Below are 15,672 nucleotides of genomic sequence, written 5' to 3' on the forward strand. Positions count from 1 at the left end.
AATTAAAAAATTAATATGAATTTCAGTGTTTTTGTTTTTTTGTTTTTGCCCACTTGCTATACTGTTCCAAGCATCTTGTGTGCTTCATGAATGCCAGAAAATTTGACCTTTTGCATGGTCAATGTCATGAATTTGCTATTTGATTAGTGTCCTATTCATTTCAATATTCTAAAATATTCTGTTTATTTCAAGGTTTAAATTTTAAATTCTAGATTTTCCATTGGTCTCAGACTTTTGTATAGGTGCCTTATTGTTGGGTGACTGACCTGGCCTAAAAACATTGTGATTGTAAGTATGAGTTTTGCTTACTATTTTACCTACTATAATACAGCATTTTCGAACACCTGCACATTCCAGGTACACTTCATGTTTCAAAATCCATTTACAGGCTGTATCTGGTGTTACCCAATTCATGCTAAGTATAATTCCCACTTCACCCCCCAGAAGGAATAAGTGTAAATATATCCATCTCCACATGTTTTCAATTTTGTTCTCACTTAGAGCACTCTGTACTTAATGAGATGTGAACTGAGTACTGAACCAACCAGCTAGAGAACACAGTCATGTGAACACAGATTTCTATTTCTACTTTACACATAGTATGTGGTAGGACTGTGATATGATGTCATAAACAGTAAATACGTTAGTTTGAAGAAGAATGGAATGAAATGCCACGACTGCTATGCCAGCAGTTTAGAAATCACTTAAAGAGGGATTTCATAAACATTCAGCTTAATGACTACTTCTCAGAATTTCTGTCTTTTGGAATTTTTATACAAACTATTTTCTGACTGGAGAAAAACAGCAATCTTTAACATTTCCAAATTTTACAAGCTCATTTTAAGTTAAGAATAAAGTCTATAGAATACATAAATTCTATTCAACAAGGGATCCTAATTTTTGCTTATACTGACTTAGGTTGTCTAGTGAGCATATATTTAGTAAAATCAGAAAGTTATGTTAACACTTTTTGTTGAACTTTTAAATTAGTATAGTGCATAATCAAGAAAGCTCTGGTTTTATTGAAGGGAAAAAAAATAAATAAAAAATGTTAATGTTCTTTACCAGACTTTTTTTTAAATTATTTTCTTGTTGTAAGGGTTAAAAATCTTGGGCCAAGTGCAACTACTGAGGACATTATACAAGCAAATCCACAGCTCTCTGCTATAAAACATATGTTTTAATTTATATACAGTACATTATTTCAATCTGAGGGGATATCAAAAGTGGCAAAATTATTTTAAACTTATAAGTAGACAATGTAATAATTATAAGTTTATTATATCACAATACTATATCACTTGAATATTTAAACCAAATGAAGGTTCTGTTTTGGTCAAAAATGTATAATTATGCTAATCATTAACGTGTAACAATAGAGTAATTAGAAAACTTACATTGTTAGTTGTTTTGAATATTTATAAATCTAGATTAAGCCAACAAAATCGCATAGCCTTTCCATTTGTAAGGGAGTTTGGAGAGACCAGATATTGTTTCAGGTGGATGGGGAAAGAATCCCAGTGCTGGCAGAGCAGCCTATTCAAAGTTTGGGGAGAGAATACACAGCAGATCTTTCAGATAAACACATGGCAGGGCTGGTTCTGAAGTAGCTGAAAGAGGGCTTGGATAAGACTGTTGTCATCTCCCAGGCAAATACAAGGTCTGGTGTTACAATTTACATTGTATCATCACCTGATGTGGCCACTAAAAATGTGTGAGATCACTGCTGCAGTGAAAAGGATGGCCACCAAGCCAACAGTTACATCAGGAAGTGGCTGTGAGACCAGGCTGTTCTTAGAACTAAGGGAATATACAGTCTAGGCTGTGAGGGGTAGTCAAGCCCAGGTTTGAACAGGTCATGCTTGGAAAGTAGAAAAGGTTGTTAACAGGGTGGTTTCAAGAATGAAGCAACAAGAGATTGTTGGAAGAACTCAATCAGGAAGAGCTGACCTTGGATGGGGGATGGCTCCCAAATTGTGGTCTGCAGCCTCTAAAAACAGAGTGGTTGAAACAGAAGGGGTGCAAGGCTAAGTTTTCTAATAAGATCCACCTATTTCTTCCAGGCCCTGGAAATTTGTCTTTGTGGTATTGAGAGGAGGATTATTTTCCCCTCCATGAGGCCCCAAGAACAAATCTTCAGCAAATGTTGGCTGGGTGCAAGACCACCTTTGCACAAGGATGGTACAAGCGGTGGCATAATCAGGTCATGCGAAAGCTGGTGGTGATCCTAAAGGTGTGTAGAGTAAAGGCAAACAAAGGCCATCATGCTCTTCAGAGGGAGTTTATTGAGTTTGTTAAAAAAGGGATGCGCCACACAAGGCACTGCATGGAGGGAAGAAAAATCAATCCTGGAGTGAAAATGGTTGGTCAATGGTGGTCGACCTTGCCCAGCAGCTGAAAATTCCTTTTGAGGTCGCCATTACCTCAGTGAGGGAAAAAAAATCAATCCTGGAGTGAAAATGGTTGGTCAATGGTGGTCGACCTTGCCCAGCAGCTGAAATTTCCTTTTGAGGTCGCCATTACCTCAGTGAGGCCGGACGTATTGTTTTGGGCGGCATCAGCTAGAAAAGTCATAATGACTGAGCTTACTGTCCCATGAGAAGAGGGACTGGAGACAGCCTATGAGAGGACAAAGATAAAATATGCTTATCTGGCCGCCAAGTGCAGGGAAAATGGATGAAGGGCTGCCACTTACCTTGCGGAGGTTGGGTGTCGAGGATTTATGGGAAGACCAATGAAGCATCTATTGAAAGACATCGGTATCATTGGATCAGCACTGAAGAATTCATGAAGGAAATGGCAGAGTAAGTCTTGCTGCATGGTATGACCTGTCAAGTAGGAAGGTTTTGATGGGGATGCAAGAAATAGAAGCAATGGAAAGGATCCAGTGTCCAGCTGCGGGTGGTGACAGGAAGATGTCCCTGACCACTGCCCCACCACCAGGAGATGTTCTGGAATTATTGGGGTGAAACATCTGTGATGGGTGGTTCCCGGCTGATGACCCTATAGCTGGATGACTGAAGGCACTGGTGGAGGTGTGGCAGGCAATAATGCCCAGCAGGTTTAGACATCTAACTGTGCATCTGATTATAATAGAACATCCATTTCTTTAGTTGTGAAATGGACAATTTGTTATTTTTTGCCATAATCTCAAAGCTACAAATAGTAGTAAACTAAAAAATAACTAGTAAAGGTGAAAAATGTTCACTAAATATAAAATGTATTGTTTTAATAAAAGATAATAAAAGATGACAACATGGTTTGTGTGTGTCTCTTAATTTCTGTATAATTATACTTTTCTTCCTTTTTGTAAATTAGTTTTCCCTATAAGTTTGATGTAATCATGCTATGAATGATTTTATAATGGGTTAGGGGGTCTAGTTGTACATCTTTAAATTCAGGATTAAAGCATCACGCATGATTTAGGATAAATAAAGCATTGTTCCACTCACAGTGTCAACATTTGAGTGTGCCAGTCATTGAGTGCAAGGGAAAAGAGAGACAGTGTGTTGTCCTCTATACTCAAATGATAAAAAATTTTATAACACAAAACATTACAATGTCCTGAGAGAAAATAACTTGATTGAACACCAACTTCATAATTTATTGCCATTCTTTGCAATTTGTATATATTGTCAAAAGGAGTATATAATTATTACTTATGGAAAAGCACAGAAAAAATAAATAAATTGCATTTAGAGAAATTCTCAGTTAAACTTAAATAATAAAAACACACACCAACAAGCAAAAACAAAAAAAAACTTTAACTACAGAGGTGAGAAAAGGAGTGTGCAATTGCTGAGTGAAGTTCTGTGGCAAGATGTTACAACTTCTCAGAAGACTAATAAAGACAGAGTCAACCACTGAATCAGACTAACTCAATTTGTATATAAGATAACATTTTATAAAATATTTTTTAATAATCTCAAACAAGTTTCCGATTACCAGCAAGACTGTGAAATGTAGCCTTTAAAAAATACTTTGTGATTTGGGTAATAAAGAAATCATTTTGATTGTACCAAAGTATAAAATTTTGGACATAATGTATTACAACCTTGTAATACACTAGAAACATATCTAAAAAGATTGCATTATTATACAAAACGGATGCCATTTAGATGTAATGTAGATTGACATTGTAGATTTACTGTGGATTTTCATTGGACAATACGGTTTTAGCAGGGAATGTGTTCTAGCAGGTGACAGGAACTTTTATTCCCATCACATGCTTACCCTTATTTTAAAACTTCATAATTTCAAATCCAAATCCAACATGGAATTCAGAGTTAATTTTTCTGGGTTCTATTCTATTTAAGCACTTTTGTGTGCACAACACCAGGGCAGACAAACACTAAATCAGTTCACACTTAAAATAACGCTATTTCTGTCACTCACATAACAGCCTAATGGAAACTACAAACACACCCCAGACAAGGGAGATCACCCTAGTTTTGTGTGGCAGTATTTAACAGATGTTTTTCTTACACTTGATGAAAAAATTCTCTGTCATTCCTTTCTGCTTTATGAAGTCTCCTATTGACATAAGCTATGACTCTCCAACACTCTCCAAAATTCTATTTCTCTCTGCACATAAGCAGTGAGTGGAGCATTATTTAAAATTTATTGATTGGTTTCAGGTGTTCAAGCAAGCCACAGTACTGTATAAGGCATAACTGGATTGTGCACTATGGTTTTTAGTATATTCATCTCTATATTCATCAGATCTGGAGACAGAGAAGGACTCATTGGCAGGCAGAATATGAGTGCTCTAATTTTAATAAAGAAAAATCAAAGGACATATAAATCACAACAAAAATGGGTACACAATGGCTCAATTCAGGCAGAACCAGGAAGGGCCAGGGGTGCAGGAAGGCAGGGAACACACCAGGAGGCTGGTGTGCAGGACAGACCAGAGGGAGGCTGGTAGAACAAGAATACTAGGAACAGACCAGGGGCCTGCCAGTGGGGCAGACCAGAGGAGGGCCGGCAGAGCAGGACAGCAAGAAACAGACTGGGGTTGCCAGTGGGACTGGAGACCACAGGGGAGGGGCTGGAGGGCAAGGAACAGACCAGCTGAGAGTGGAAGTGGAGGGCGGCGCCAGAACAGAGAGGAAGTCTGGTGTTTTTGGAGCAAGAAGAAGGTTGGGCATCTCCAGAGTGGGGAGAGGATTGGGCAGCTCTGATGCAGAGATGAAGTCTGGCTCCAAAACGGGGATGAGGTCCGTTAGCGCCAGAGCAGGAAGAGAGTTGGGCAGCTCTAGAGCCGGGATGAGGTCTGGCAGGGCTGGAGTGGGCAGAGGGTTGTTTGATTCTAGAGCAGAGGTGGGAACAGATGCGGTGGACATATGGTGCAGAGAGGGGAACGTGGTCAGGCTGGTCAGATCATGCTAGTGTACCTTGATGACATTCTAGTGTCTTTAACAGACTAAAAAAAAAAGTCTCAAAGTTAAGCCTGAAATGTTAAGCCTGAAAAGTGTCATTTCTTGCAGCAAGAAGTAACTTTCTTAGGTCATCAGATTTCAGCTCGAGGTATTGGTACTGATCCAGGTAAAGCTGAAGCAGTCAAGCAATGGAAATTTCCCAGTACAGTTAAGGAAAAATGCTTGTTCATAGGGTTCTGTAGTTACAACAGAAAGTTCAACAATAATGTCAGATTATAAAACCAAACCCGACCCCACTAGCGGATCCTGGCATAGGCGACATAGACAGGTGCCTACATCTACAACGCTACTTACAACGCTCTCTGGGGTGGCCTGACAGGGTACCTGATCGGCCGCCCCCGCACAGAGCTCACAAGATCACGATGGGAGAAAGGTAATAATCATAAAAGTAATAAAATGTTGGGGTTGGGGATGATAAGGGGGGCGCCATGTCGGATCTCGCCTAGGGCACTAAGTAAGCCAGAACCGCCACTGCCCGACCCCGAAATCGCTCACTATCTTTATAATTTCTTCTCCTAGCAAGTACTGTTGCAATAGGCTATATTTTATGCAAGCATATAGGCAACATTCGTAACAGTACTGAAACAGTAAACATACAGTTTTTACAATGTACGGCAGCCCCTCAGTACACTAGCGCAGAACGGAAAAAAAGCATTAACTTCCCATTTATGCACTGAAACTTTGCTTGGTGCAGAACAATCTGGAATAATATGAAACAATGCAACAGTCCCCTATTTACAGCCTGAACTACAGCCTAAACTTGTTCAGAAAGTGCTTTGTGACACATGTGCTAAAAACAGTCTAGACTGAAACAGAGCACAGGTGTCTCGACATGAGTTTTTTAAAATTTGAAGTTCTTTTTAACAGTGCCGGTCCTGCACGAGACGCTGAAGAAAGAGCGAGACACCGTGCAACAGTCAGAGACATTTGTCCAGCATGTGTTTACATAGGAAAACAATTGGAAAACAGAACAGACGTGCATAAAAATACGTTTGGTGTGAATGGCGCCTAACTCGTCCGTTCGCGCATGTCTGAGAGTGAGAGCGCGAAACCAGTTCGGTAAGCCTGTTTATTTTTTCATTAATTACAAACCTGAACCCGAAGTCCTGCTTGAAAAACTAACCCGGTTCTTGGGTCCCGTTGGGACCCGGGTCGGGTTGTAGACCTCTAATGTGGGTAGGCTAATGTCCTGTATGTGTTTTCATTTAACATTAGCCTCTACCGTATTTCGTTGAACCATATTTTATTTTTGTATTTCAGTCCCGTTGTTTTTTTTGTTTTTGTTTTTTTCGGGGGGTTTTTATTTATTTTTAAAATAAATTGACCGCTGTCGTCTTCATTTTTCTTCTTCTTCTTTTTTCTTTTTCTTTTTCTATTTTTTCATTTTTCTAGCTTCAAGAGTATGACATCTGGAAAATTAAGTTATTACTTTGTTGTTTTGTACTTTGTTTATTAAGCAGTTTATGTTATTAACAATTTTGCCTAAGGGCCTAAATATCACAGAAACCATGACAATCTTAAATATTCTGTGTTTATTTTGAACTTGTCTGGAGATCTTTGGTAATGCCCCTCAATAAGTTCAACATTTTGTTTGCACAATTATTCTCCAAGGCTCTTTTCTCTCTCTTCAAACTGGCCAATCAGTTCAAGTCAGAAGAGCTGATGCTCTAATGCTCCCAAAGTTAATATTTACAAGACCTGTTTATGTTCAAAGAGCAGAAAACTTAAAATAGTTGACCCATGAATGAAAATTCTGTCTTCATTTACTCAAACCCCATATGACTTACTTTCTTTCTTCCATGGAATACAAATAGAGACATTCAACAGAATGGCCAAGCTGCTCTGTCCCTGGTCACCTATCATTTCTATTGTTATTCCCCTGATGTAAAAGAATAAATTATGAATGTCTTATGAAGACATTTTCCTTTATTTTTGTCATTGTCATGAAGGAAAGTAAATGGTGATCAGGAACAGAGTAGCTTGTCTATTCTGCAAGATAACTCCTGAAAAGCACAGGGGTTTGGAACAAGGCAAGGGTTAAAAGCAAGAGGAAAGCTCCCAATGGACTTGGCAAAGTTTCTCTTTCTACTCTTTACCTTTACCTGACACAGATTTCTCAGTAAAGGGGAGACCCTTTTCCACACCCCTAAGACAATTTCTAGCCCAACCAACAGTGGAGGCTCTGACATTTGAGTACATAACATATGCTGCCCACCTCCAACAAAATATTGCTCTCACTGTGACACCCCTGCTCTGTGAGCTAAGTTTAAAAGAGCCTGCTCAGCCTCATGTGCGCTCAGAGGGCTTCCAGGCAGATCTGCTGCTCAGTGCAGGACGGTAGCCAAAGGATTGCTCAGGAACAACACAGGAAGAAGCCACAGGGGGAAACAGTGGCAGTGGAACAGCTGATTTACTTAACAATAATCTTGTTACATTCAGAGGCAGGCAAACATACATACCAGCATTACCATCAGAATGTATGTGCCTGGGGCCATGTTGGCCCTCTGTCTGTCTTGCTTTTTGAATGGGAATGTATTTGGTTATGAATATGGAGAGGAATACTCTGATCCCTACTACAATGAAATCACTAATGGTGAACACCAACAAAGTAAGTATGTCACAATTCCAGATGTCTTTTCGAGGTCTCACATAATTACATTTTTATTTATGAATGTTAGAAATTTTTGCTTCTTAAATGAAAAATGAAACCCTGTTTCAAAGCAGCACTGCGTGTCTCTCATAATTGAGTCCAATTCCAAATTGCAATTGTAAATGGTTTTTAAATGAATTACATGAAAAAAATTTTAATGTATATGTATATAAGGTGAATATAAATAAAGTGAGGCACTTTTTGTCATTGAGATGTTTATTACCTGTTTTTGTAATGCACAATGCTATAAAAGTACAATGTCAGGATCCATGGCTTTCATAAATAAAAAAGCTTTGACAGGTTTCATGACATTTGACATTTGCATACCTTTCCATTGACAAACTCTCTTGCAAACCTGTGCCTGAAGCTTGAACATATTAACCAACCAGTTAAATGAACATCACAGGGCTATTTATTTTCATAGAACAAGACTCTGAGTGTTGTCTTATTAGTATACACTGTAAAAATGGTAACCTGCTATTGTTACTGTACCTTAAGGAGCTATTTCTACTTGATCTAACCTTTTAAATTAATTTTGTTGTTGTATCCTCATGTATTCAGGTTGATTTAAGGATGTTAAATAATATTTTTGACTTCAATCAAGCCAATTAATTTAGATGTTACCACATGTTACCAGATGTTACTACACATTTGTAGGTTAATATTTTTTCATTGTAGTGAGGCTGCACCAAGGTTGAGCAAGAAGAAAAGACTACAAAAAAAACTCTAAACTATAAATGTTGTTTATGTCTGTATTTGACAATAAAATGTAAAAAGGAACAGGTACTTGAAACACTATCAGTGTTCCTCAAAATGCCACACTGGTAGAACTCTCTAGAATCTCTTTTGAAAGTGCCTCAGTTGTGCACTCATGGAACTTTAATATATGTTTGAACTGCCTCAAAACCTTTCCTTTATGAGGTTGAGGAGGAACTGTTAACAGTCTTTAGAGTTCTTGCAGGAACTTGTGTGTTCCATTAAGCATTTAAAACTTTGGCTTTGTAAGTGACTTTTTGAAAGGGTGCCCAAAGGTACTCCAGAGGGCTCCGCCAGTGTGGCAAACTGTGGAACTACAAAAGGTGCCTCAAGTATAATTTTTGCATTTAGTAGATTTTGGTTGGAATTCATGCTATACCATGTGATTGGTTTTACCTTCTGAAGGATCATGTCACCTCACATTCTAACACAGAGCAGTAACATTCACCATCTCTCCTCACAGCAGGAGCCACGCAAATTCCCTGCCAGTCCCAAGACGTCTCACGCTGGGACAAACTTTTTATCATGCTGGAGGACTCTCAGATGAGGCAAAACATGCTCTTGCAGCAGAGTGAAGACATGGTTAAGGTGGAGATGAATGCTTTATGGAAGGAACTCCAGAAGCTCAGTTCTAACAACAACAAAGCATGCATCCAAGCCTTAGAGAACACCTGCAAATGTATAAAGGAGCAGATTAATCTCAAACTGGACAGAGCCATTGAGCAGCTCAGAGAGGCTCTAGATAAGTTTCAAGCCCAAAACAATGAAATGTTCCAGCAGCTTCTCCAGTTCAGCAGGAGCCAGGCCACACGTCTCACCAAACTTGAGAGCAATGTCCTGCAAGGAGTAGGCCTGACGCATGTGGCCATGAAATCTTTACCCACCTACCCAAAGGAAGAAGAGGCAAGCAGTGCTGATAGCGGGAACCTGGAGAGAGCACTAATTGCCACCGCTGCAGATCTACAAAGGGTGCATGCCCAGCTAGCCCTTTTCCAAAGAGCAACTGCACAGCATTATCTGCCTTCAGGTGAATATTTGCTTCAGCTGTAAGAAAAGATATGCTGAGAACCACTCTATGTGGATAGTTAATATGAAATGCTATTAGGAAGTTGACATGTCCTGCAGTGTGGTATGCTATACTCCATCTAATACTATTTTAAACAGCATTTTGCTAATCGTTTTGCAATTGTTTTACAGCTTTTATGGCTTCATATTATTTTAGAGATTTGTATGTTTAAAAAATGCATTTGTCACACAATAGGAGCATTTAAAATGAACTAGGGAGGGCAAAAGCTGATTTAAAATGGTGCTAAACTTAAGGGAACCTGTTGATGTTAATCAACAAGGTTTTTGTCCATACGTATCCAGAACTCTCAAACTCAAAAAAGGACATAAAGTCAACTCACATGGTTAAATCCTAGTCTTCTGAAGCGATATGATCAGTTTGGGTGAGAAACAGACCAAAATGTAAGACTTTAATCACTTTAAATCTTGACATCTGCAGTCTCTTTTGAAGATTCAAGCTCATGCACACTTTTGAAGTTGTATGGATTAATTTTTATGCTGCTTTTTTTTTTTTTTTTTTTTTTTGGATTTTCTCCTTTTCTCCCCAATTTCGCATGCCCAATTCCCAATGCGCACTAAGTCCTCGTGGTGGTGTAGTGAATCGCCTCAATCCGGGTGGAGGAGGACGAATCTCAGTTGCCTCTGCGTCTGAGACAGTCAATCCACACATTTTATCATGTGGCTTGTTGAGTGCGTTACCGCAGAGACGTAGCACATGTGGAGGCTCACGCAATTCTCCGCAGCATCCACACGCAACTCAACACGCGCCCCACCGAGAGTGAGAACCACATTATAGTGACCATGAGGAGGTTAACCCAACATGACTCTACCAACCCTAGCAACTGGGCCAATTGGTTGCTTAGGAAGCCTGACTGGAGTCACTCAGCACGCCTTGGATTCGAACTTGCGACTCCAGGTGTGGTAGTCAGCGTCTTGACTTGCTGAGCTACCCAGGCCCCTATGCTGCTTTTTTGTCCTTTTTGGAGCTTGAAGGTTATGGATCCCATTGTCTTACATTATATGGTAAAAAACATATCATACATATTTCAAATGTCTTTGTGGTCCACAGAAGATGTTAGGCAGAATCTCCTATTGTATTCCATGGTAGACAAAAAAATCATATGGGATTGAACAGCATTAGAGGGAGTAAATTATGGCAGAATTTTCATTTTTTGTTGCACTGTCCCTTTAAAAGACAAAGTAACCAGTTACAGGACCTTTCTCTTATGTATACATTTTTATCCTCTTTGTTAAATGTCTTGGTGTTGAGAAAAAAGTAAAAAAAAAAAAAAGTTATGTATCAACTACTCATTTGCATGCTTAGTGCCCTTATGAACCTTTCATTTTTGCTCTCTCTCTTTTCTCAAGGCTGTGAAATGGCTTTATTATTTCCAATGCGCTCCAAGCACATCTTTGCAGAGGTGACACCCTCCAAGTCCTTCTCCCTACAGTCATTCACAATCTGCATGTGGGCCAAGGTGACTCAGTCTCTGAATAGAACAGTGCTCTTCTCTTATGGCACCAGGAGAAACCCTCAGGAGCTCCAGCTTGTCTTGGCAAGGCACTCTGTGCTCCTCACGGTGGGTGGTGAGACCCATCTAGTGGAATCTCACAGTCTAGTTACAGATGGGCAGTGGGCATACTTCTGCGGAGCCTGGAGCTCAGACAAGGGGCTGGCCACTTTGTGGGTGAATGGACAGAGAGTTGCCAGTGTTGTTGGAGTAGCCAAAGGGTACATATTGCCTGCTGATGGATTCATTCTGCTAGGGCAGGAGCACAGCCGGTTGGGTAACTACAAAAATCTGGACTCATCGGTAGCCTTCACAGGAAAGATGACAGGAGTGAACATGTGGGACTATATGCTGGAAGCAGGAAGGATAAAAGAGTATGCCAAACAAGATGGGTCATGTGATAATCGTGGGAATGTGATTGGATGGGGTGTCTCAGTGATCATTCCACATGGAGGTGCTCAGTATGTCAACTGAAGTTGCAAATATTCAATACATTATGAGGAAGAGGTATTATATTGTATAGTTTCAATGAGTTTGTATTGACCTAAATGTTTTATGCCACTGCTTTGCAGATGAAGTATATGTGGCGTTTTTTTAGTTCTTGTTCATTCCAAATAAAGAGCACTGCTATTAAAACTTAAAGGAATATTTCACCCAAAAATGAAAATTCTCTCATCATTTACTCACCCTTATACCACCCAGATGTGTGTGACTTTCTTTCTTCTGCAGAACACAAATTATGATTTTTAGAAGAACTTCTCAGCTCTTTTGGTCCATACAATGCAAGTGAATGGGTGCCAAAATTTTGAAGCTCCAAAAATCACACAAGTCAGCATAAAAGTAATCCATAAGACTCCAGTGGTTATATCAATGTCTCCAAAAGCGATACGATAGGTGTTTGTGAGAAACAGATCAATATTTAAGTAAATTTTTACTAAACAGCTGAAATATTCTTCTAAAAATCATAATTTGTGTTCTACAGAAGAAAGAAAGTCATACACATCTGGGATGGCATGAGGGTGAGTAAATGATGAGAGATTTTTTTATTTTTGGGTGAACTATTCCTTTAAATACTGTACACAAAGTAAATGTATTGTTTTTGTTTTAGTGTATTAACGAGAGAATTGCATTTATGTAAATAAATGTATTAAATGGATACAAACTAATACATTCTTGTGGTGTGCCTCAGTGAGCCTAATTAATGGACTACAAATAGCAGATCTGTTTCTGTTGTTTAGAATTTACATTTTAATGACTTAAGGTGGGGCAAGTCTGCATTTATTTACAGCACCATGCTGGACATGCCTGTTTACATTGTTCACCAATAATTAGAAACAGATTTTCCCTCTCCTGCAGTTTATGTGCAATTATGTACAGTTTTGTCTGGCTTATTGCTGCATTGCTATTCTAATATGACTATTGGCAGTTGGTCCAGTCTGACCACAAATGAGACAAAAAGTACCTAAGCATGGCATGTGCCGAAGCCAAAGTGACAGCAACTATTAAGTTACACCCTGGTACATGAAATGTTTATTACAATGAGCTGTGTTTTCCAGTGCTTTGGGAGTCATAAGGTCATAATAACCCTCATGTGTTGACTAACCTAATTTTTTAATGTATGATATAGACACTATAAAAGACCGTGGCCTGCAGGGTTGGGAGGGTTACTTTTGAAATATATTCCACTACAGATTAAAGAATACATGCTGCAAAATGTAATTTGTAATGTATTCCATTAGATTACTCAAGGTCAGTAACATATTCTAAATACTTTGGATTACTTCTTCAGCACTGGTAGATTTTTTCACTTGTTTTGACTATAAAAACTCTGCCAGTACAGTAAGACAAAATACACGTTAAAAATACATTCTCTGAAAAACCTAAATATCTTATGCAGTGTTGTTTCTAAAACAATATAAATCAGATTGATGTTGTTTTAAGGATTTTTAGATATTTTTACAGGAAAACAATAAAAAAATTATTATCAAGAATAAGATTTTTGCCCTAACATCAAAGGTCTTACTAGAAAAAAAAAAATTATGATCCAACGTGAATTTTCTTGATTAAAAAAAAAATATGATCGTGCCTGGTAACATATGCATGTAAAATGGCTAGAAATTGCATTTTAGCTTAGCGTAAAGCTGACAATTTACACAAGGTTTATTTCTACTTCTTCTGCTCCAAACTTCAAACGTACTTCTCTGTCTGCTCGTATGAATGTAACACATCATAAGAAAGTGTTTCACCGCTGTTCAAATTCACATTGGATCGCATCATTAATATGTAAAATGTTTTCCATCTGAAAGGACTAAATAGTAAATGAATCAAATGACAATAAAATGCAAAGTAATCTCTTCAGTAATCAAAATACTTTTTGAATGTAACTGTATTCTAATTACCAATGATTTAAACTGTAACTGTATTGGAAACAGTTACCAATATTTTGTATTTTAAATATGTAATCCCGTTACATGTATTCCGTTACTCCCCAACCCTAGCGGCCTGGAATGTTTATAGAAAAATTGTTGATAAAATATATTCACTTGCCTTTTCTGCATTACTACAAGGTTTAACCATTACAACATAATTTCATCCTAAGTAATATATAAATTGTCATCTGAACTTAAGACTTTAAATTGGAATTTTCTGTAATTCAGCCCGGTGAATATTGCTAGCGAAGAACTGGTTTTTAAATTAAACTGATTTTTAAGTATGAATTAATGTAGCATAGATGTTTAGTAATAAATATTGTAAAAGGTTTACAGCCGAATCATTAGATGGTGATCATAAATAGATTATGATAAAGATGAAAACAAAATTGTTGTATTGACAACTTCCTTCATAAGTATAAAAAGTTAAGTACTTCCAACAAGTTAAGAACAAATCAGGGCAAGGCTATGCTCTCATTAAATTTAAACTTTCAGAATCTTCCATCATGAGATTAATGAAAACTGTATTTGTAGGTTATTATATGCCATCGTTTGGATGAATTTGTGATGTACATTACTGAAATACATCTCTGAAATACATTGTGTTGTTCTCAACAAACGAGCAAAAACTGAGCTAGACATTTTTAAATGGTGTACGTCTGCGCATTGGCCTCTGGGTGGTACTGTACTCAAAAGGGAGAAGTTGAGGAGAACAAACTGGCAACTATAGCGAGTGATGATTCTTTCTGAATGACACGTATGAAAGTTTAGAAAACAGCTTATTCATAGAAATTTGTCCTATGAAGGCAACATTTCAGGTGAGGACTAAGTATCTATAATAAGAACTAACATGATAAGTGGTGTATGATAAAGGAACTGTTGCGTCCATTAAAGGGACAGCATCGCGAGGACAGAAAAATAAACAGACGGATCATTGTGGGTTTCGTTCAAATTTACGTTACTGAAGAATCGGATGGCATATACAGTACTCCCAAGGAGGAAACGATGGGAAAAGGCATTTTCTCGAGACGACAGATAATAATATTTCAGTCTTTCTTACTTCTCATCTTTGTCTGCGGGACGATGTGCGCCTTTATGATCTCATATGAGATGCATAAAGAGCTGAAAAAGACAGAGGCAACGGCATTTAAGTACCAACAGCATCAGGAGTCACTTTCTGCACAGCTGCAAGGTAATGAAAATGAATGAAAAGGTCATACGGCACTTTGCATTAGTCTGAATATGGATTATTGGATTGTTTTGTGATATCTGATGCCAGATTCTGTGGAGATATCTATTCAAAATGCTTTGCCTGGTTTAATTAGCATATAATCATCATAATAGCCTATCATAAAAGTTTGTTCGCAATCATTAGGCATATTATTAATAACTGAATATTATATTATATTATATTATATTGAGAATAATATTAAGCTGGCATATAATAATTGAATTGTTGGCACACACAATGTTGGTTCCTTTAGTTAGGCTATTGATTTGCATTCACTTGTCAAGAAAATGTGGTCCTGTTTCACTACAAAATCAAAAGAAACAAATAAGGAATTATATTTTGCATATAGAAACCTTATTTGGGGGTCATTAAGATTTTCTTGACAGGCATATTTTTGACTTTCTCTTTTTCTCTTTCTCTGTCTTCAGTGGTAAATTAGCATAATTCTAAACTAGAAATATCCCTCCAGAAAGAGAGACTTGAACATAAGAAGGCCGAAAAGTGTAATGTCTTGTTCATTAGCACAATCATTGATTTCCAAATATACACAGCCCACTTTATTTGGATGTGATTTGATAATGATAATGAA

The 15,672-nt window shown here is 38.0% G+C and overlaps 2 protein-coding genes across 3 annotated transcripts in view; both read left to right on the forward strand.

Moving 5' to 3' along the window:
* Nucleotides 1-7,755: 7,755 nt before the first annotated feature.
* Nucleotides 7,756-13,012, forward strand: LOC127441565 (pentraxin-related protein PTX3-like). Of its 2 annotated transcripts, none has more exons than XM_051699139.1 (3): nucleotides 7,756-8,049; nucleotides 9,314-9,874; nucleotides 11,281-13,012. In XM_051699139.1, the coding sequence occupies exons 1-3, from the start codon at nucleotides 7,917-7,919 to the stop codon at nucleotides 11,895-11,897; spliced, it is 1,311 nt and encodes a 436-aa protein (XP_051555099.1). In that variant the 5' UTR covers nucleotides 7,756-7,916; the 3' UTR covers nucleotides 11,898-13,012. The 2 variants fall into 2 exon arrangements, with proteins under 2 accessions (XP_051555099.1, XP_051555098.1); XM_051699138.1 differs by having other exon boundaries at nucleotides 9,311-9,874; nucleotides 11,281-13,009.
* Nucleotides 13,013-14,857: 1,845 nt separating this feature from the next.
* golim4b (golgi integral membrane protein 4b) overlaps nucleotides 14,858-15,672 on the forward strand; it is a 7,382-nt gene continuing 6,567 nt past the window's right edge. Inside the window, 2 exon segments of the mRNA XM_051698381.1 lie at nucleotides 14,858-15,044; nucleotides 15,512-15,586. Coding sequence (XP_051554341.1) covers nucleotides 14,858-15,044; nucleotides 15,512-15,586 — 262 coding nt within the window.

The sequence above is a fragment of the Myxocyprinus asiaticus genome, chromosome 5, assembly GCF_019703515.2.
Source record: "Myxocyprinus asiaticus isolate MX2 ecotype Aquarium Trade chromosome 5, UBuf_Myxa_2, whole genome shotgun sequence".
Lineage (NCBI taxonomy): Eukaryota > Metazoa > Chordata > Actinopteri > Cypriniformes > Catostomidae > Myxocyprinus > Myxocyprinus asiaticus.

Bases quoted from the DNA above. Each gene is read 5' to 3' on its own strand.
- LOC127441565 (XM_051699138.1), top strand. From the start codon at position 7,917: ATGTATGTGCCTGGGGCCATGTTGGCCCTCTGTCTGTCTTGCTTTTTG. The intron at 8,050-9,310 runs GTAAGTATGTCA...CTCTCCTCACAG, and splicing joins TAATGGTGAACACCAACAAA to CAGGAGCCACGCAAATTCCC. The intron at 9,875-11,280 runs GTGAATATTTGC...TCTTTTCTCAAG, and splicing joins ACAGCATTATCTGCCTTCAG to GCTGTGAAATGGCTTTATTA.